At 40.8% G+C, this 21,775-nt stretch overlaps 2 protein-coding genes across 17 annotated transcripts in view; both read left to right on the top strand.

Moving 5' to 3' along the window:
• The first annotated feature begins 493 nt into the window (after positions 1 to 493).
• On the top strand, positions 494 to 10,013 carry phf8 (PHD finger protein 8). The gene is made up of 22 exons (XM_010748040.3): positions 494 to 806; positions 1,403 to 1,698; positions 1,868 to 1,953; positions 2,055 to 2,178; positions 2,468 to 2,628; positions 2,792 to 2,933; positions 3,026 to 3,212; positions 3,311 to 3,473; positions 3,584 to 3,671; positions 3,917 to 4,023; positions 4,186 to 4,277; positions 4,590 to 4,679; positions 4,796 to 5,077; positions 5,185 to 5,267; positions 5,358 to 5,527; positions 5,683 to 5,768; positions 6,805 to 6,926; positions 7,178 to 7,509; positions 7,601 to 7,696; positions 7,792 to 7,901; positions 8,010 to 8,370; positions 8,462 to 10,013. The coding sequence occupies exons 2-22, from the start codon at positions 1,601 to 1,603 to the stop codon at positions 8,548 to 8,550; spliced, it is 3,069 nt and encodes a 1,022-aa protein (XP_010746342.1). The 5' UTR covers positions 494 to 806; positions 1,403 to 1,600; the 3' UTR covers positions 8,551 to 10,013.
• Positions 10,014 to 10,553: 540 nt separating this feature from the next.
• huwe1 (HECT, UBA and WWE domain containing E3 ubiquitin protein ligase 1) overlaps positions 10,554 to 21,775 on the top strand; it is a 36,535-nt gene continuing 25,313 nt past the window's right edge. For 7 of the 16 annotated variants that reach the window (XM_019259255.2, XM_019259260.2, XM_019259259.2 and 4 more), the window contains exons 1-23: positions 10,555 to 10,706; positions 12,560 to 12,629; positions 16,000 to 16,049; positions 16,225 to 16,294; positions 16,828 to 16,926; positions 17,285 to 17,491; positions 17,718 to 17,870; positions 17,965 to 18,027; positions 18,196 to 18,273; positions 18,392 to 18,439; positions 18,529 to 18,697; positions 18,783 to 18,883; positions 19,098 to 19,248; positions 19,359 to 19,486; positions 19,612 to 19,752; positions 19,847 to 19,952; positions 20,086 to 20,193; positions 20,275 to 20,376; positions 20,530 to 20,610; positions 20,812 to 20,918; positions 21,115 to 21,292; positions 21,380 to 21,471; positions 21,555 to 21,775. In XM_019259255.2, coding sequence (XP_019114800.2) covers positions 16,250 to 16,294; positions 16,828 to 16,926; positions 17,285 to 17,491; positions 17,718 to 17,870; positions 17,965 to 18,027; positions 18,196 to 18,273; positions 18,392 to 18,439; positions 18,529 to 18,697; positions 18,783 to 18,883; positions 19,098 to 19,248; positions 19,359 to 19,486; positions 19,612 to 19,752; positions 19,847 to 19,952; positions 20,086 to 20,193; positions 20,275 to 20,376; positions 20,530 to 20,610; positions 20,812 to 20,918; positions 21,115 to 21,292; positions 21,380 to 21,471; positions 21,555 to 21,775 — 2,378 coding nt within the window. In that variant the 5' untranslated portion in view covers positions 10,555 to 10,706; positions 12,560 to 12,629; positions 16,000 to 16,049; positions 16,225 to 16,249. Of the gene's footprint in view, positions 10,707 to 10,750; positions 10,847 to 11,017; positions 11,136 to 12,559; positions 12,630 to 14,478; positions 14,573 to 14,651; positions 14,795 to 15,094; positions 15,113 to 15,999; positions 16,050 to 16,224; positions 16,295 to 16,827; positions 16,927 to 17,284; positions 17,492 to 17,717; positions 17,871 to 17,964; positions 18,028 to 18,195; positions 18,274 to 18,391; positions 18,440 to 18,528; positions 18,698 to 18,782; positions 18,884 to 19,097; positions 19,249 to 19,358; positions 19,487 to 19,611; positions 19,753 to 19,846; positions 19,953 to 20,085; positions 20,194 to 20,274; positions 20,377 to 20,529; positions 20,611 to 20,811; positions 20,919 to 21,114; positions 21,293 to 21,379; positions 21,472 to 21,554 lie in introns of those variants that run through there. The other 9 variants (XM_019259263.2, XM_019259257.2, XM_019259258.2 and 6 more) reach the window with 8 other exon arrangements.

Raw genomic sequence — 21,775 nt, 5'->3', positions numbered from 1 at the left:
CACAAATAATGAAATTAAATGACTCCTCTTAATTTCAGATTGTTTTTTTATTATTAGTTTATATCTACTTCAGATGTAATCGAATCTTTCTTTGAATAATAAATAAAGGTGTAGTTGTCATATATATATATATATATATATATATATATATTAATATATATAATATATATATCTATATATATTATATATATATATTGCCCATACTACATTAATGCAATACTACTTTAAGAAAAAAAGTTTGGATTTGTTGTATCAGGCCTTCCTATATATCATAACTAGAGGACAATTCATAGTGTTGATCGATATACTCCAAGTTTATATAGTGTGAAATAACAATGATAACCTGGGATGAAAATAATAGTTAAGTTGCAAACTGCTGTATTGCAACTATGGAGTCTATTGCTTCTGCAACTTTGTTGCCGCAAAACGTTCCGCGAGTTTTTTTTTTTTTTTTTTTCCTGAATGCAACTCAACATTTGACTGTCGCAACTTTATTGTTCTTCAACAGCAGATAGCGACGAACAACGGTCTGACGCTACAGCCTTTGAAATGGCGTTGATGTAGTTCAATACGCCGTTATTTGTAGTTATTATGCTCGTTTGGGTCGCTTCAGTTTTTAGTTTTCTGTTTCAGTGAATTTCTGCGTCTGGCCTCTTTTTATTTGGTCAATACGGAGTTGATAAACAAAAATGTGGTAAAGTAAACTGCTAATCATTTACGTTGCATAATAAGGCCGCAGCTGCCTCCGAGCTCGCGTAGGGATTACAGCGGCTTTTGAGTGCGTGGCCTGCCGCAGCTACATGTCGGTAAGTTGCTAGCGTCAGTTTAGCTTACAAACTACGCACCTTTTGTTTGGCTGAAATTTACCAGCTGTATCTTGTGCATGAGGCGTTTCTTTTGAGTTTAAACCCTAAATGAATCGCGCCAACTGTTTCTTTTGCAAGTTAAAGTTAACATCTTCTCAAACGCTTATGTTAGCTTCGGCGGTGGCTAACGTTAGCTTGCGTGCTAAACACGTTAGTGTTTTGATAGCGTGTTTACAAACAGCAAGCTAACACCACAACCTGCCACTTTGCTACTGTTACCAACTAGTTAGCAGCAGCAAAATGTTTTTAAACATTTTAAATCTGGCAGATAACTGTTGCCTCTTTAGTTGTGTATTTAAGATTACAAACTAGTTTAATACTTTTTAAGGTTGATATTATGCTACCGAAACGACTAGTTTCGTTACTTAGCCATTTGACTCAGCTCATCCCAGGTTGCAGGATAAGCTATTGTGTTTTATGACAGCAGCAGGTTTTAATGTTAGTCGTTTACTGTGTGAAGTGCTTCTTAGTACTCACATTAAGCGCTTTATTAATGAGCCTTTAACGAGTCGTTTCTTTCTCCCATATTTCAACAGGCTTCCAAAGTGGACATGTGAATCAGTAACAAGACTCTGCGAGTGAAGTGACAGACGTACAACTCCCTGCAAGAGCAGCATTACCTCGACTACATAGTCGATAAAGCCTTTAGTTTGTTAAATAGTCATTTCCATATAAATTAGGCTTTGACGCATCCAAAATTAATAAGTGTTGACCAGCCGGCACACATACAAAATATGGCATCGGTGCCAGTGTACTGCCTGTGTCGCCTGCCATACGATGTGACACGCTTCATGATCGAATGTGACATTTGTCAAGACTGGTTTCATGGAAGGTGGGTCATTTTCATATTTATCATTGTGGTCAGCATGTAGTGTCGTGTGTATGCAATGAGATTCAAATATTACGTTGTGTGATTTATGATGTGGTTACCTTGTTGGTTGCATGACTCCTGTGGATATACTCTGCACATTCGTGGTCTGATAAGTATGTTTTCTGTGTAGCTGTGTCGGAGTGGAGGAGGACAAAGCAGCAGAGATTGACCTGTATCACTGCCCCAATTGTCAGGTCACTCATGGGCCATCTGTCAGTAAGTTACCATTGCTTAAGTATACCTTTCTTTATATGTCATGATCTTATTGGTTTACATATTAATGTTAATCTTAACCTGTGTGTCTCTTTTTTTCTCAGTGCGCAAACGCCGTGGAGGACATAAGCAGACAGATACTACTGCTGGAACAAGAGATCCAAGTCGGCCTGTTAAGACCGGCAGCCCACAGTTTGTTAGAGAGTTACGCAGCCGCACCTTCCCAAAGTAAGTCTAACCCTAAAGTTTACTGGTAAAACTATGATTAGCACTAAGTGACACACTGATATTAGCGCTCGTCACATATTGTTTTCAGTGAGTTGTGAACATGATGTACGTTATTTATTTAGAATTGATTTATTCCATTATTACAACTTAGAGAAGTTACTGTGCTTAACTCGTGTTTTTCTGGTCTTACGTCTTACTTTAATTGTAAAGCATTCTGTTTTGAATACTTTTTTTTTTTTCTCTGTGAACAGAAGCAAAACTTGTGCATGTGTCTGTGTTTCTATGACAGTGCGGATGAAGTCTTGCTAAAGCCGTCTGGGGCTCAGCTCACAGTCGAGTTTCTGGAAGAACATTCATTCAGTGTTCCTGTCATGGTGCTGAGGCGGGATGGTCTTGGAATGACCCTTCCTCCATCATCATTCGGCGTCAGTGATGTGGAGCACTACATTGGTACACATACGACACATTTAGTACTAAATTTGAATACATACCTCTGTATTGTTCTTTAGGTGTATAGGCTAATATGTATTCAGTTTTGTTTTTGTTGGACGTCATGATTGAGTCGTCTACATTTCTTTTTTTCTTAAACTTGTTCATTTTGTTGTATTTGCAGGCGCAGACAAAGAGATTGATGTTATTGATGTGTCTCGTCAATGTGACCTGAAGATGCGGTTGGGAGACTTTGCTGAATACTATAACAGCCCAAACAGAGACAAAGTGCTCAATGTCATCAGCCTGGAGTTCTCTGAGACAAGGTACACAAGCATATTCAACTGACTGAGAAGTGAGATTGTGTTGTTATGGATGTAATATTTTGAAGACTAAAGATGAAGTGGACTTGTTTCAGGCTGTCAAACTTGGTGGAGACTCCAAAGATTGTGAGGAAACTGTCATGGGTGGAAAACCTTTGGCCTGAAGAGTCTGTGTTTGAGCGCCCCAACGTGCAGAAATACTGCCTAATGGGAGTGAAAGATAGCTACACAGACTTCCACATCGACTTTGGGGGCACCTCCGTATGGTACCATGTCCTAAGGGTGAGAGAAAAACAGTTTAATTTCACGTCGTGTTTGGGAAGTTTCAGTTACACTGACTGAAGAACAGGGTTTAAGAGTTTGTCTCTATGTCTATTCAGGGTGAGAAAATCTTCTACCTAATTTCGCCAACCCCAGCCAACTTGGCACTTTTTGAACGGTGGAGTTCCTCGTCGAACCAGAATGAGTTGTTCTTTGGAGACCAGGTCGATATGTGTTACAAGTGTTCTGTCAAACAAGGAAACACCTTGTTCATACCAACAGGTGAGCCATAATGTTTTGTTTTGTTTTGTTAGTTATATGAGAACATGTTCATGATGGTTAAACAAGGCTGAATCGTAAAATTAAACCTTTGTCATTTGTTTGTCTTCCAGGGTGGATTCATGCTGTGCTGACTCCAGTGGACTGTCTGGCCTTTGGAGGAAACTTCTTACATAGCCTCAACATTGACATGCAGCTGCGGTTAGTTTCCTCAGGACCTTTTCCATTAATTCGGATGAAATTAAATACTAGACTTTAATCACTAATAGTATCAATGTGTTTACATACATCAGGCAGAAAATTACAGATAGTTGCCTCTCTGGTTTAATCAGCTATTAACAGATATTGCTTTTAGTTTTTGTTTACATCTCTTTACAGATAATCATAAAGTTTGGGGCAATAACCGTTAAAGTCTGACTTTGCTTGTGCTGTACTGTCATCAATAGGGCATATGAAATCGAGAAGAGATTAAGCACAGCAGACCTGTTCAGATTTCCCAACTTTGAGACTGTGTGCTGGTATGTTGGGAAGCACCTTCTCGATACTTTCAGAGGTAAGGGAGTTCAATGACTGTCATAATATTTATGTTATGTCTTTATGTGAACCACTGGAGTGACCTGTGTTTTTGTTATATCCTTGTAATATTATTATTGTTGTTATTCTATATGCACTCATCATTGTGATATTATTAAACTTAAGCTATTCTATTTCACAGGTTTGAGAGAAAACCGCAGACACCCCGCCACTTACCTAGTTCACGGAGCAAAGGCACTGAATAATGCTTTCCGCGGCTGGACCCGTAAAGAGGTAGGCACATTTATCATCCTTCTGGGTTTATTTCCCTCCATAACCAGTTGTAACAATGTTAAATACAACACATGGATACAGCAGTTAGGTTTGCTAACTGTCTACCAGCTCGCTTAACTCACTCATTTGTTTGTATCTTTAATCAGCATAAAAACAAGATGTTTTTATGGCCATTTTGTCCCTCAGAAAGTATATTTACTAAATTTAAAAACATTCCTTTTTAAAGTTGAAATATAATATGAACACCTTATTTTAGGTGTAACATTACAAAGTGTTGTGTGAGATTGACTTCAGTTGTCTCCCTTCACACAGGCTTTAGCAGATCATGAAGTAGAAATTCCAGAAACCATCAATACACAGACATTAGTGAAGGACCTGGCCAAGGAGATTCGTCTGGTTGAGGTAAATAGAATCACAGAATTTTTTTTTTTCCTTTTCTTTTTATAAATGAATTTGTACATAGAAATATAACTTTTTTTGGTTTTTACTGATGAGATGGTACTCTTCTTCTTTGACAGGACATCTTCCAGCAAAACATTGGCCGCACTGGAGCTCAGTTTCCTGGTTCGCCACTCTCTAAAGCTCCCCTGACCACCTCTCAGAATTCAGGACGCCCCCCTGGAAAAAAGAAAGCACCCAAGCCCAAGGAGGTGATAGGGGGTCTTGGGCCCCCAGGAACCAAAAAAAAGGGTCAGAAGGCGCTAGTAAAGGCAGAAGCAGGAGAACTTGATCTGATTGAGATTCACACCAAACATACGCTCAAGAAATTTCAACCTGGCAAGGCCAAAAACAAGAACAAGGTATGAAGTTATGAAGTTTGCAGACATTTGTGATAATGATGTGAATGCTTATTTAGCATTTTGTGAGTCTCTTCTCACATTTGCTTTCAATTCTTCTGTCTTTTCAGTTGGAGTTGCCTTTAGAGGAGTTTGAGGGGAAGTTGAATAAAAGCAAACTAAAACTTGTGCTGACCAATGGGAAAATCCAAGGGTAAGCTTGCAACTATTTGGTGTCTTGCTATAACTTTTTGTTATTGTATGATCCTACCAAAAGCTTTAACTGCTGAGCATCTGGTTTTAGTAAGAAGAACGGCAGCAAGAATGGTGCAGGAAGTGCGGGGAGCTACAAACATCTAGCCATGGAGGGATCCAGTCTGTCTGACTTGGAGTCTGAGGATGAGCTGCAGATTGACGAGACCCCTCCTCCGCGACGTAAGCCTGCAGGACCAAGCAAGAAAAAGAAACTAAGTGGTGAGAATTTGACTTTAAACAAGATTATTATGAATGTTTAGCTCTGCCAGTGAGGTCTATGAGAGATCAGTATAGCTGTTTGAATGCATGCATATAGTTTAGTAATATATTTTAAAAAGTTGCTGTAACCCGACTGTGTTAAAATGTGCCATCAGGTCTTCCCAGGAAGTTGCCCAGAGCGAAACCCTGCTCTGATCCTAATCGCATCAGGGAACCAGGAGAAGTAGACTTTGACATTGAGGTGAGATTATTATAAATGCATCAATCAGGTTTTCTGGAGTCGATACTGAATACTGTCTTGAAGCTCTAGTAGCCAGTATAAGTCAGTCCCTGTAAAAACTTAAATCACACATGTCATTGAATGATACAGAATATTACAGACTGCAAGACTACATTGTGGCTTTGAGTCTATCTTTGTAATGGTTACAGGGATATTTCCAGTATTTGCGTTGAGCTGGTCACAGTTGTTATGTTGTGGTTCTATAGATGCACTGATTGCAATTTTCTCAGCTCATTACAATTTTTTTTAAACGTCTGATCGGCTGATTACAATTTGCTTTCTTTCTCATGCTGCTTTCTTCCTGTGTCTGATGCGTTGACTTTCCAAAACACTGTTTTCAAAAAGTCACACAAAAAACACAACTCGCGTATTGGAATTTTAACTCCCCAATTCTGTTTTGACAACAGCAGGCGAGCCATGTGTGGAAGAGGGTTGTTGTTTTAGCACGTGTGTGGCTGTGACAAAAGTCAGTTATTATCATGAACCCTTTGTCCAGCAAAGCATGCGTGTAAATTTGACTGGCAGCGAATCAGATATGAGACTGATTGGACCCTTGGCAGTCATGGCTGAACAAGCTGAAAACTGATCGATCAGTGCATCCCCTCGCTGAATCACATGAAAGTAGCTTCTTTATCAAGATTATTTCCCCACAGAGATAAATACTGTTGGACAATCTAAACACCTAAGCACAGCAAGTTTAATAGTAGTTTGTTATTTTGTGATAACTGCTTACTCATTGAAACAGATACAACAGCGTACACTCTGCCCTCTGATTGCAAATCACAAGCAGTTTATTCCATTGGACAGAGTCTGTCTAATTAACAGATCATTGTTTAATAGATAGATTGATTACTTTATTCATCCCCGAAGGGAAATTAGGTAATAATATAAATGTAATGGGGATTTCTCCACATCACTGTCCACAAGATAAGAAAGGATTTATCATTACAGCACTGGTTCAGATGTAATAATCGCATGTTTGTGGTCGTGGCTTCAGGAGGATTATACCACAGATGAGGAGGCGCTAGCCGCCCACGGAGTGAAGGGTGGTGCAGGGGGCATCCTGGACTTATTGAAGGCCAGCAAGCAAGTGGCAGGCTTGGACTCTGCAACACTCAGGTTAGATCTCCTTGATCAGTAGTAATTTATTTATTAAACTCAAACTAAGATCTGTTATGATGTTGATGATTTGAAAAACACCTCCTGATCTTTGGATACCAGTGAAAGGGCAGATCACTGTGCTTTTAGAAGAATCTAATAACCTTTTGAAATGCATATTTAACATATTTGCAATGGCTCTGACACTACACTATGTTTAGGAGGTTATTTTTGAGATGGTGAGTGATTGCTCAACTCTGTCCTTCTCTCAGTGAGGAAGCCCCAGCCTCTCCCAGTACCCGGGATGCCATTCAGGGTATGCTGTCCATGGCCAACCCCCCTTCCTCGTCCTCATCTTCCTCCTCTTCGTCTCCCTTATCTATATCTGGGGGCCTGACAGAGGGATTAGGGAAGGTCAAAGAAAAAGGTGGCAGAGCTGTATGGGTGACTGGAGGGGTCAAAAAGACATCAAGTCCTGAGAAAAAACCTGTCATCCAGCGGCCTGGAAAACGGCCAATTAAACGGCCAGCCCGTCACCTGAGTGACGAGGAGAGTCCAGATGAGCAAGAGACTCTGGGAACCTGTTTTAAAGATTCAGACTATGGTGAGCAATATACTCAGTGACTTAAACGTGTTGATGTACAAATCGAAGCTGTTTTGAATGTTTAATCATGGTAATCAAATTTTTGTTTAAGTTTACCCGTCCTTGGAGTCTGACGAGGAGGACCATGCTAACAAGGCTAAGATGAAGCGGAAGAAAAACTGGGATGACACACCATGGAGCCCAAAAGGTACCTGGCTTAAATATAGCAGCAAAATGGATCGCAATTTCTTTTTAGCTTTCTGGTGGTTGATCTATTTGTTATTTATTTTTATTTATTTATAGCCAGGGTGATGCCCACCCTTCCCAAACAGGAACGGCCAGCCAGAGAAGGGGCTAGAGTTGCATCTGTAGAAACAGGTCTTGCAGCAGCTGCTGCCAAGCTGGCACAACAAGTGAGTTGAGTGGAAAAAGGGAATGGTCTTTGAAGTATGTGTCTGACGAATAATGTGAAGTAGAAGAATCATTGCATAAAGGATAATTATCTCTTTGTTATGACTCAGGAGCAGCAAAAGCCTGCGAAAAGGAAGTACACCAAAAAGCAACGTCCTCCCGCTCCTGCAGTCACTTCTCCCCCTGTTCAAGCTGAGCCAGCTCCACCCTCACCACCACCTCCTCCAGAATCTGCACCAGACTTCAGTCCAGACAGGAGGATGGATTACTACTCTGCTAGTCTGTTAGACCATGAATACACAGCAGGACCGGGACCTTTTGGCCCTGGAGGCCCAAGAGGCAGCGGAGCCATGGCCCCTGGTGTATTCCTCACTTCACGCCGACCTTCACTGTCTCCGCAGAACAGCAGCTCTCACTCTGGTACATCCCCTGCGGGTTTAGCCAGCCAAGGCACAACCGGAGTTGGTCAAGGTAAGCATTAACCTAAAGTATTGGCAGCATGAATTCACATCTCTGTGACAGCATGTTTTCTTATGTATTTCCTTCTTTTGCTTTCATTTAGGGAAACGTCCAAAGAAAGGACTTGCAACTGCAAAACAGAGACTAGGAAAAATTCTGAAAATTCACCGTAACGGCAAACTTCTCTTGTGAGAGAAGTTGGAACACGTGGCTGAAGACTTTTAGGTGGGAATGAAGAAAATGGCTTTTGTGAAAGTAGGTCTGAAGGAAATAGAGCTAGTGATCTATATTTTGTACTCTAGATAAATTTGTTTACTGTTTTCACCTGTTATCAAACCTCACTATAGCTTGTCCATTTACTCTGTTCATCTAATTAGGAGCCTGTTTTGGCACTCCACTTATTCATATCTGCATAAAGGTATTTTCAGAGGCACTTCTGTGACTTTGAACAAATCACTGGAATGTGCACTAAATGCACACTTAATGTGGTAAAGAACTCTTTAATGATCACATATCATTTGACATTGGCAAAGGGACATTGTGTAACACACATTTGAATATGACGGTGGTGATTTAACTAGATAAACTAAATTGACTAAACCTGATTTGTTATTTTTGTTCAGTGGCTCGATTTATGCAAAGACATCCTAGTGTCCATCATACATTTTTAAAAGGGAAAGAAAGGCAACACATTTTCTAGTCAGGTAAAATGTCTGTAGCCCTCACACAATCTCAAAAACACACTGTTGAAAAGTGTTACCTCATTTTTACCTCATAAAACACATTCTTGTGTGTTATGATGATAACAGGATACAAATCTTTACACACAACAGTTTTGCAAAAATCCAGTGTATGCACGTTGTCAACTGATGCCAAGAGTAACATCATACAATTCTATTTATTCTGATCATATTTATTTACCAGCATTTGCCATCTCATAGCTTGTCCTAACAATGTTTTTACCACTTCATCTTCTTGGTCCCTACTTTAATTATTTTCAACCACTTAATACATGTACAAAAAAATGTATCCATTGCTTTGTCTGATTTTTTTTTTTTTTTTACAGTTAAAGTTGACATTGTAAATATTTGTAATATTTGTAATTTATATAGCTACATTGGAAGAGCAGAGAATTATTATGAGAAGGGTTGACTAGTTTCCTGTGAGTTGCCATAACTGTGTTGGCAGCATAGGCCAGATCTAGAGATGTGCTTTCTCTCCACAGAATGTACTAGTGAGTAAAATGGAAGAAATTTAGATTTAACTGTGTGAAACCATGTAATGGTGGTGCAGGATATGAATTCATATGTAAATATATGTTGTAATTTAAGTTCTTTTATAGTTTAAAAAACAACAACTTTGAAATCTTTCTTAACATAACTTGTACATGATACATTGCTGTATTTGGAAAATATCTGAAATAGTTCATTTTTTATATTTGTACGCAGTAATTGTCATGCTTAGTTTGTCATGTTGTCTTGTCTGTGTAATAGTAGAAATGTTCTGGGGAAAAAAATATGCCCTTGTTTATTTCATCCATTTAGTTTTATATTAATTATTGTTGCTATTCACTTTTGTGTTGGTGTGTACTGTGTGTTTTAAACATGATGTGTTTAAATACGACGTGGAACAGATAAAATATACCTTGGGCAAAATTTCTTTTTTCATTGAATTTATTTTAGATCAACAAATGTGAGAATCAGTGTTTTTCTGTTTGCTGTGTTTCAATGTAGAGAGCTCATTTAGGTGTTTTTTTTCTGTATTGGAAAGATATTAATATACAACAAGTAACATTGTGTTGTATTAAACACATTTTCTTTTTGCATTATAATGAAAGTACAATTTAATGTTATTAAGCCACTTTAGACATAATATTTGAATGATTAGTGGTTTTCCTCAGGGTTTCTTTTGTTGTACTTTTTATAATTAAACATTATTTCTATTGCTCAACTATGAATACAACTCCCTGTCCAAACTTGGGGTTACATGAATTTGTTATTAAAAAAAAATGTCCAGTCTTTATTTAAATTGTCAGTGAATTTGGAATACACTTTCATATTAAACCTGAATTAAAATATATTTTTTCATAAAACTCTGGAGGATTCTGCTGTGTGCTTTCGTGTGCACATCTAATCACAAGGTCGGAGGCTGGAAACGCCAGTTAATGGGCAGTGTGTGCCCTCTTCCAGACGGAAAACGCACCAGCACTAGCGTCGTTTTCTCTACAACAATTACAAGGGAGTGCCCTGGGTAAACGCAGCAGCAGCAGCAGGTATTCTCGCGAGATCTCAAGCTGCTCTACCACTCGCCAGTGCAAGATGGAGAAGCAAATGTAACACGCATTCGAGGTAAGCAGAAAGACTTATTCCACAGCGATGACATGGCTTTTAGCTAACCGCTGGCATATACTCCTCTTTCTTAACTCTACCGTCGATGATTCGCGCCCAGCCCTGGCATCCGAGATCGCGAAACTAGTGTCTTTTTAAGGGTAAAGTACGGATCATATACTGTGTAAACCGCCATTTTTAATTTAGCCATGATCCCACTGATAGAGCATTGTGCGGAGCTCCCACTGCTAGGCTAGGCTAACGAGCTAGCCAGCTCGCGCGAAACCCACAAACATAAACGGCACACACACACAACGTTACACACACAACGTTACACACACACACACACGTTCACTGTGTGTGGGTATGTGCGCCTCTAGCTACAAGTCAAAGCAGTGTCCTCCTTCAACGGCTACTCGCTACTTTGGGGAACGCTGATACAAATAACCGGTGAGAGTTGAGTGTCAGGTTGCAGGTTTGACTTGTCTGCTAACGTTAGCCGTCAAAGCTGAATTGAAAGTAACTGCGTTAGCACGGACTGCTAGTGAACCGAGCTAACGTCTGCCTAAAACTAGCGTTCAACTTACGCTAACGTTAGCGCCGCCGTTGACTTTACCCCTAACTGCGTGACGTTGGGTAGCTACCGCAATAATGTTGCCAGATAATGAGAGCGGACCTGGCTAATTTAGGAGTGATACACGAGTGAGGGAGTGTTGTAATGTTACTTAAAAAACTAAGGTAACATCCACGGCCATTGCTGTGTTTTCTGATAACCGCTTCACAACGTCAGGAGGTAATATTAGCGTCAATGCTACGTTGCTGATTGTGGATGTAATTATCCAGGGAGGAAGTTGAATTCGTTAATGAAGTACACCACATTAACAAGTCTTTGAAAGTAACTAGTGGTCCATTTCAATGTAAACTTGTGAGGCCTGACAGCTTTCCTCCTCCTGGTCCTCTCAGCCGGTGACCACAGTGATGGCATGACAACAGGAGGAGTGGACTTGTTGCAGAGAGTGCCACATTCTGTGTTCATTTATTCTGTTACCAAAACAATAGTTAAATTCAACTGATTCATGCCGGTCCTGAGCTGGCACACACTAAAAGTTCATCAGCAGTGATCAACAAGAGCCCACTGATGCACAGGCAATGTTTTATTTGGCTTTATGAGGGTCTACCACAAATTTGAAGCACCTCAGTTAAAGATATAGACATTCCCCAAAGGGCCACAGGTTAGAAACAAACCCTGGGCCGCTGCAGCGAGGATCGAGCCGGGGGCACCTCAGTTAATTGCATGTGATTAGCAATAATTAAAAAATGATAACAGTAATTAATAATAAAAAGCACCCGATGGTTTAGTGACAGTGAACACTTCTATCATATGTACTGCTGACGTTTGTGGATTATTCATCATGAGGCTTGTAGACGGGGCATAGTGAAAGCAAGTCTTGAGTTGCACGGCAGGCAAAATTGAACTTCCTACCAGAGCCTTTCAATCGGGGGTGATGAATTTCTAGCCCGTGTTCCAAATAAAAAAAGATGCAAATGATATCAAACTGTTTTTACTCTTGAATAGTGTTTTAAAATAGCACATGCTGATCAAAGGGTTGTACAGACTTTATAGGAAAGACTTTTTAGACGTGTGAAAGAGCAGTGTTCTTTTTTTTTCTTTAAATGTTTCAGTGGTAGAGAAAGCCCAACTGACTCTCGTCATTTCTGTAGATAAGTTAGATGTCGCCATATGTTTATCATCCTTTTCACCAGCTCTGTTTATTTTATAATCGTGTTAGTTGAAGTGTTTTGCAGATGATCGACCTGCTTGAATTTTCTTCCTCTTGTCCAATCTGATTTGATTGTTTGATGCGTGTTTTCAGATAGTTTAAAGAAACTGCAAAGCAAGCCAAGGATGAGAGTGGTGGAGCTAATGAACCAAAGCAGTTTCTGGTATGTACTGCTGACTTATTAAATACTAAACTACAAGAGTTGTGGTGAAATGCATGAATATATGTTAGAGATACAGACATGTGTGGTAGGGATACACCAGTATGCTTCAGAGTCTATACCACTAACCACTACTTAGGGTTAATATCATGAACCACACATAACAATAGTCATTTTCTTGTCAGCTATTTCTGGCAGTGAAATGAGTTGTATCTGAATTGTTTTGTTTCGTAACAAATGATTGATTGATCAAATGAGCATTAATTAATAATAAGAGAGAGGTTGTATACGTGGACTTTTCACCTGAAACAACGTAAACTTACACCCTCATCTCTTTGGTCTTATCTCTCCTGCAGACGGTGTTGCTTTGATTGACTATAATTTGCATTTATTAGCTGTAGTTCGAGTACAATGGAGCTCAGTGGCACCAAAATTACTTTGGAAAAGTAATATTCATATATTGAGAGTAAAAAAAAAATACACATGTTGATATATGTTAAATAAACTTGAGTGGAAATCAACTAATAATTATTATTTTTTTTATATTCAAATGTATCTGATGCCTGTAAGTAATTTCTGTGCTGCAATTAAGATTTGCACATCTGCAAATATACAATACAATGTCAATATTTGCGATCAGCTCATGTTGCAGCAGGATCTGTTAACGTCACAATTATTAATGTCATTGATACCTTGATTATTGAGTTACATTTCATGAGTTTCCATGCATCGTAATGTATGCTTTGGATTTGCACGCAGGTGAACGTGTAAATGAAATTAACGGAAATATTTTGAATAAAATTAAATAGTGCATAGAGTAGTGTTTGTTAACTTGTTGGTGTACCAGAGATGATCTGCTAAAAGAAAATTGGATGTGTGTTTAAATATGTGACATATAAAATTAAGAGGAAGAGGAGGAAACGTTTACATCTGTTGATTCAGTGATTTATTTATTTATTTTTAAACTGTCCACTGAGTTTCATTGATTGGTGCATCCGTCTGGGACAGAGATGGACCATTTGACATTTTTTCCATATAGCTTTTTGAAATTATAATCGAGATCGCAGCATGCTCGACATTCCTGAACTTTCAACACCCCAAAGTGTGAATACATTCATTATTCAGAGGGTTTAGTCAATCGCACATGTTACACTGCAGGGCACTGCTGATGGAATTTACAGCAGTAATACTGATGCTAAATAGTTACTAATATTTCTGTCATCATCATGTAACATTAGTCCTTACAATACAAAAATTACACACAGCTTTGTGTGTGTCTTTCATCCTATATTTTATTTTTTATAGGATATTTGTCACCTGATAAATGGCAACAGTGTCCAGTATTGTGCTTGTGTTTTATGTAGATGTATCAGTAGATGTGTGGCTGTGGGACAATGATGGTACTTGATTGCTTTGACATTGGTGTGAGTGATCAGCTGGCACACAAACTAGGATGCAGAAAGCCTGTTTTTGCTTCATTATCATCTGTTTTAGCCGGGGACCAAACATGCTCTGAAAATCTTGGCTTCTCTTTTTAATGCATGTGTCAAATACTGCAGCTGTGTTGCATGTTTGTTTTTTTTTACTTGTGATGCACATGTAAATGCACATGACAGTTGATAGATTTAGATGAAAATCACTGAACAGACAATGCAGTCATACTCATTATTATTCTAGTGCATTTAATTGTGTGCTTCGTATGTGGTCAGTTGAGGTGATGGCGACCCACAGATGGACAATTGCTCCATATTAACATGCACTGCATCGATAAACAGTGGCTACTCACTGCCTGCCGTAACGTTATTCACTTTTTGCACACTACCCAGAGTCATGATGACTGTGCCAACAGCTAGTGCCTGTGTGCTATGGAAACAAGCGCGGATACTCTGAGGGGAGAAAAAAAATTAATACAAACGGACGGATGAACCCAGTTCTTTACCGAGCCGGTAACCAGTAGTGAATTTGCCCGTACGAAAACTGAACATAAAACTCGCAGTGTCACGTTAGAGTCGTCCGACAATGATTCAGCGAGTTATTATGCGTTTCTGCTGGCTACTCAACTAACGGTAGCTGGCTAGCTTGCTAGCTCGCTAGCTAGCGCGTGCTACGGCTGTTTAGCAGAGGAGCCGGGGAAAGAGCCTCGGCAAAGTAGCGCTACCTGGTCAGAGGTATTTGACACACACCCATCTTACTGGCGGCGGTTACCGGCTGGTGTTTACAGTTTCGTTTTACTGAGAGGGAGGCAGTGTTTGGAGTAGGGAGTGCGGGCTTCTTTTGCGGCCTGCGCAGCCCCGAGCTGAATTAGTGAAGAGCCAGGTCAGGGCAGCATGGTGAATCTGTGAAATCTGCACTGACAGCTGTGCTACAGATGGATAAACCCGCTCGATTTCTGGTTAGCTGCATTAGAGACATTTGCTGTCGGTTACACGCATGGCTTATTTTCGACTTGGCCGACTTTTGTAAGGTCTAGTTGTATTCAAGTGGCTGTAAGTGTTTCAAGAGAAGATCGTCTGCTAACGTTACCGGTAGCTTACTGTTAGCCGGTCAGCTAACATCAACTCCGTAGCAAAACGTTACCGGTTGATTTATTTGATACGTCGAGCTTCGTGGCGGGTCTCGTTTTGTCAGACGTGTTGCTTGCCAATCGCCAAGCAAACCATTTTCATTCGTGGCTGGTAACAGTTTTCCAACCTGTGCATTGTGACTTGTTAACATTAGGTAAATAACGTTATGCTGTTAGCAACGGTGACGTTAGCTTGCCAGCTAGGTAGCTAGCTGCAACTTTAACCTGTCAGCGTCAAGTCACCGGAGTTGGCGGTTGCGAAGCGTGCAGTGAGGCAGCGATCTGTTTTTATTGAGATATCACTATATAGTATATGGAATGATAGACGGTCGTTTCAGGCCATTAAATAAGGCCCAGACAGATTTAATTAACTTTGTGTCGTATGTTGCTAGCTAGCTACTAGCTAATGCTCTGCCTCGGTCTGCTTTGTGATCAGACCTCGCTACATAAACGAAACAAATTAAGTATCGTTTTAGCCTTTCGACCAGTGACTGTGATCAGTCATTTGTTTGCCACTAGACGGAAAACACCCAATATTCAACGCCCTCGCTTATCAGCTGAGTGCTTTGTCAAATTTCAAGACTGATGACTGTCTGTATTGTTATTTGACTTGCAGGACGTCATGTATGCATTTCTATACTGTTGTGAACTGGATGCTGTTTAATTAATTTGCAGCATCACCTGCAGTCTGTCAGTAAACCATCTCATCTTGAGATCTATGCACCATATATGTGGGCACACAATGCAGTTTGTTTTGTGGCATGTGGGGCTGTGTTACTAGCTTTGTTTTGTTTTCTTGCCATCTTGCAGGTAACGTGACTGGAACATGCTGTTAAGTCGGTATTGCCAAATTATTTTCTGTAAGTACATTTAACGTTTCCAGCTGTGAACAGGTCCAGTTATTAATGCATTTGTTTTTACAGTCTTTAGATGTTTTAAAGTGTAATATTACAAATCTAAGTATCTGTTTGTCATATAACACTGAACTTCATCATCATGTGTTGTTTTCTGATGGATGTGGACATTTCTCAACAGGAGCAACAAATAGAGATTATCGACAATGAAGGTCGACAGAAGCAAGTTAAAGAAGACTCCTACGGAAGCTGTGAGTATACAGTGGGGATACCCAGGCCGAGTTTACTATGACCAAATGTGAGAGGAGTCCATCATTTTGGCACAGCTCTCATATATTAAGAGGTCTTAGCAAAAAGGCATTGCATACTTTGATGTGCTGAGATTTGCATAAATGGTAATAGACGCCTGTCACTGTCACTTCCTTTATCCAACCAGCTGACTGAAATAGCACTATTTCAAGTCATAGCAGTCGTAAGCATTTTAGCAGTAGTTGGACATCTTCGGTCTGCATAGCAGTAACACAGCAGTCTAAGTTAAAGGAGGGCAGATTTAAAAGCTTTAAAAGCTGCCAGCATTTTTCATCCCTAGGCTTGTTGGATTGTTGACTCTGAAGCAATCCTTGTAGTGCAGTGATTCTTCTCAGTTTAGGGCGGAGATGGTCTTGGTTTGACATCTCGGCGTGTCACAGCATCACTAAAACGCATTATACTGTGTTAGTAGAAAAGCGGCACAGGTGGTCTGTATGCTCTGACTAACCAATTTGCGCTCCTTCTGAACCAACAGCCTGCCGACTGCAGGATACTTATAGAGAAGCTCAAGGCATGCAGCGATGAGCAACTCCTGGTCGAACTGCAGCACATCAAGACCTGGAATATTGGCAAGGTAAGTCTTGAAGGAAAGACTGATATCACTGTATCTGTTATGACAGGGTTCCTGCTGGTTAAGGAATATTATGGATGTTAGAGGAGTATCCAGGAAGTTGTCAGGAAATGGGTCACATGTTACACCGTGTCTATATTAAGCCGTCTGATTTGCAAAATGCTGCTTTGATGACGCATATTGACACTCACATTTCCAGATTGCTTTCGTTGAGACTTCTGTTCACTGTGAAACGCTTGAGCAATAGATGAAAAATGTCCTTCATCCTCCTTTTTTATTTGGCAAACTACACGTGTTTGTTTGTTTGTTTGTTTGTTTGTTTTGGAAAATACTGAAAACATTTATCGTCTATCTTTATCAGTGCGAGTTGTACCACTGGGTGGATCTGCTGGACCGCTTTGATGGCATTCTCTGTGATGCAGGCCAGACAGTGGAGAATATGTCGTGGCTTCTGGTGTGTGACCGTCCCGACAATGGACAGCTCAAAGCCCTGCTTTTGGCGGTGCTCAACTTCACTGCCCTGCTCATTGAGTATAGCTTCTCTAGGCATCTCTACAGCTCTATAGAGGTACGCTTGATCCCAATACACTCTTGACCCCTACTCTGCTGTTCTGGACTGTGTTTATGTTACAGATTGTTACTCTTAATGCTGAGCTGACCTGTTTTTCTCATCGAACACATTTCATTATACTGTTGACCCTTTGTTAACCTACATATGACAAACAGAACTGGAAAGTGTGAAGCAGATCACTAACTTTAACCCCTTTTATCTCCCACTTTCACCCCCTTTGCAGCACTTAACCACCTTGTTAGCATCATGTGACATGCAGGTGGTCCTGTCTGTGCTGAACCTGCTCTATGTGTTCAGCAAGCGCTCCAACTACATCACAAGACTGGGATCTGACAAAAGGACGCCTCTACTGGCCCGTCTGCAACACCTGGCTGAGGTCTAGTGAATGCCATTGTCTTCCTGTTTCATGATTCCAGCTGTCCTTCAAGAGAAAGAGCTGTATTGTTTAGTCTCTTTGTTCTCTTCTGTAGAGCTGGGGAGGAAAGGAGAATGGCTTTGGTCTGGCTGAGTGCTGCAGGGATCTGCCTATGACGGTAAGAATTTTACAGAGTGATGTTCAATGGCTCTCTGTGTCAACTATCTACAGCAACGGGACAATTAGTTTTATGTTTATAAAATAAGGCTGTCAAATAAGACTAATTAACCTTCTATTTATAAACTGCTGTTCCTTACTGTGCTGCCCTCCGTTGTTACTTGTGCAGAAGTACCCTCCCAGTGCCACAACGCTGCACTTTGAGTTTTATGCTGAACCAGGCCCTGAGGTCAAAGTAGAGAGGAAGGTAAAGGCCAAGACATTTATTCATACATTATTTATTTTTGAATCATTATGCAATAAAAACAAAATATAATTTTGGAACATTGTGTTGATGGCTCAACTTCTTCCTCTCCCTCCCGCAGACAAGTAGTAACACACTACACTATATTCACATTGAGCAGCTTGACAAGGTACAGTCACGTTAGAATTGTCATTAACAGTGGAGTAATAATAGTAACAATACCTTGAGTTTTTCAGCTTACACATGGCTGTCTTTCAGATTTCAGAGAGCCCATCTGAAATCATGGAGTCGCTGACAGTAATGTACAACATCCCTAAAGACAAGCAGACACTGCTGTTCACACACATTCGACTCGCCCATGGGTTCTCAAATCACAAGAAGAGGTTGCAGGCCGTGCAGGCCCGACTGCATGCTATCTCTATTCTGGGTGAGTAGAGGCCTTCTCCCAAAGATGACGCGACAAAGGCTTTTGCTCCAAATTTGAACCGCTGACCTTTTCTGTTTCTTTGCAGTGTATTCAAATGCACTCCAAGAGTCCGCCAACAGTATTCTGTATAATGGCTTGATAGAAGAGCTGGTGGATGTACTACAGATTACAGACAAACAGCTTGTGGTGAGTTTTTTTCTGCTAAATCACTGTCATTCCGTGAAATGCTGTCATACTAGCAGTAGCATTGTATTTGTAATATGACATTAGATAGCTTTTGCTGCTTTGTCAGACCAAGATTATTTTCAAATGTTTGTGTTCTCCAGTGTCGGTGCAGAAATATCATCATCCCTTGTCATTTTCTATTTACTGAAATTCTGCGTTTGATTTTGTCGTGCAGGATATCAAGGCAGCATCTTTGCGCACTTTAACTTCGATTGTCCATCTGGAGAGGACGCCCAAGCTTTCAAACATCATCGACTGCACCGGCACTGCCTCCTACCATGGCTTCTTGCCTGTGTTGGTGCGCAACTGTATACAAGCAATGATTGGTGAGATTGTGGCGAAACGTTTTGTGTAACATTGAATCGTGATGCGCAAGAAAATGGGACTCAATTAAAACATAATCTTTTCTGTTAACTTTTTTAATTTATTTTCTTAGATCCTCTGATGGAACCCTACCCACACCAGTTTGCCACTGCACTCTTCTCATTCCTCTACCACTTGGCTAGCTATGATGCTGGAGGGGAAGCCCTCGTCTCATGTGGCATGATGGAAGCTCTCTTGAAGGTACTGTATATCCTGTCCCTATCAACATGTCATTGTCGCTCGTGGCTTTGTTTTAAAAACAAAAGGTGTATACATGCAAAAAAAAAAGTAGCCCAGTTTAAAGTTTATCATTTACTTGACTGTAGGTGATAAAGTTCCTGGGTGATGAGCAGGATCAGATTACCTTTGTGACGCGAGCGGTGCGAGTTGTGGACCTCATCACCAACCTTGACATGGCTGCCTTTCAGTCCCACAGCGGCCTTTCCATTTTCATCTGCAGACTAGAGGTTGGTTACGCACTTTGCATCATCTGTTCGTGAGTCTATGAGGCTTCTACAAAAACCTTTTGGATTCAACCTTTTTTCTCAATCACTTTTCTAGCATGAAGTGGACTTGTCAAGGAAAGAGTGCCCTTTTGTCATTAAGCCAAAGATCCAGAGGCCTAGTGCAGCTGTGGAGTCTGAGGACATGGATACAGACATGGAGAGTGAGTCACTATTCCTGGAAAGACCTCTTGGAATGTTTTCTTCATTGTCATCAGAAGTGAAAGGGCTATAATTTAAATTCCAGGTTATTCGTCAGCATTATAATGAAGAATTGTCAACATTATATTTTCACAGTGTCAGAAGTTGCCATGGAAAGCAGCCCTGGGCCATCCACATCCTCTGGTTCCAGACCGGAGGCAGATCACCGAGCACAGAGCAGCACAGCGAACACGCCTCGTGCAGGTACATGCAGCAAACACACACAAAAAGAAACCGATGTCATTATTGTTACTCCATCATCAATATGGCATACTGTCTCTGCAGGTATGCAGTGTATCCCCCAGAGAGCAGCTCTGTTAAAGTCGATGCTAAATTTCTTGAAGAAAGCCATCCAGGACCCTGCCTTCTCTGATGGTATCCGCCACGGTGAGTCATTAGCATTCTCTAACTCCTGTAGATAAACATGATCGAGAGTTTTTATTCTAATCTTCATGAATTGTTACCTCAAGATCTGTATTTTTCATTATGCAAATGTTGGATGTTCACGTTTTAATGTGCAACCTTTTTTTTTCTCCCCAGTAATGGATGGGTCCTTGCCTACCTCACTCAAGCACATCATCAGTAATGCAGAATATTATGGCCCTTCACTGTTCCTCTTAGGTGAGTTCACAGTAGTGCTTCATTAAGCCCTTCAAGTACTCTTCTGACCTAGCCAAGTGCTCTCACTTGGTTTCAGAGGCGGAGCTTCTATGTCATATTAAATTGTAGAACGGATGAATGATATTTCACTGTTTATTGTATATGTTCATATTGTTTTCATTGTTTTTGATTATGATTTCCTTTTTTCTCTCTTCTTTGTAGCGACGGAGGTTGTGACGGTGTTTGTGTTCCAGGAGCCATCCCTGCTCTCCTCCCTGCAGGATAATGGTCTCACTGATGTCATGCTGCATGCCCTTCTCATCAAAGACGTGAGTTTCCAGCACTGCCCTTGTGTGCTGTTTTTATTTTTTGTTGTTTCTTTCACCTCCTTTTTTTTGGTTTGGTCTAAAAGGGTTACAATGTGTATTTGATGCGGCAAAGGCTAATGGCTCATCTTAAACTTTTGCCCCCTTCATTTATTTAGTTAAAATGTTATGTGTGTTCTTCGCTGTTACTCTTTTCCAGGTTCCTGCTACTCGTGAGGTGTTGGGTTCTCTCCCCAATGTGTTCAGTGCCCTGTGCCTGAATGCAAGAGGCCTGCACTCGTTTGTTCAGTGCCAGCCATTTGAGCGCCTCTTCAAGGTGCTTTTGTCCCCTGACTACCTGCCTGCCATGCGACGGCGACGCAGCTCAGACCCATTAGGTGAGCTGGACTGTATGTGCTGTGACATTCAGATCTTTTCCTTTGGAACCCGCTTGAGTGCTTGACTTATTGTGTGTTTTGCTTCAGGTGACACTGCATCCAACTTGGGCAGTGCTGTGGATGAGCTCATGAGACACCAACCCACTCTGAAGACTGATGCTACTACTGCCATTATAAAGGTATGGTAACTTGCTTCACACGCATTCTTCAGAGTGTCGCCGCATGATTTGACAGGAAAATAAAAGCTTCTTTGGCGTTACAGCTACTGGAGGAGATCTGCAACCTAGGTCGAGCCCCTGAGTACATCTGCCAGAAACCATCTATCCAGAAAGCAGATGGCACCGTGGCAGTGCCACCAGCTCGCTCCAGCCATGCTGCTGAAGAAGCGTCAAGTGAGGATGAGGAGGAAGAGGAGGCCCTCCACACATTCAGCCAGCAGCAGGGGGAACCAGAGAGCAACAGACAGTCAGTGCCACTTGAACT

The sequence above is a fragment of the Larimichthys crocea genome, chromosome XV, assembly GCF_000972845.2.
Source record: "Larimichthys crocea isolate SSNF chromosome XV, L_crocea_2.0, whole genome shotgun sequence".
NCBI classification, from domain to species: Eukaryota; Metazoa; Chordata; class Actinopteri; family Sciaenidae; genus Larimichthys; species Larimichthys crocea.
Note: the sequence above shows the minus strand (reverse complement) of the source record. Positions and strands in the feature narration are given on the sequence as shown.

Coding starts and splice junctions, on each gene's coding strand:
- phf8 (XM_010748040.3), top strand. CDS start 1,601: ATGGCATCGGTGCCAGTGTACTGCCTGTGTCGCCTGCCATACGATGTG. Junction 5,268..5,357: donor ACCAATGGGAAAATCCAAGG/GTAAGCTTGCAA, acceptor ATCTGGTTTTAG/TAAGAAGAACGGCAGCAAGA. Junction 5,528..5,682: donor CAAGAAAAAGAAACTAAGTG/GTGAGAATTTGA, acceptor ATGTGCCATCAG/GTCTTCCCAGGAAGTTGCCC.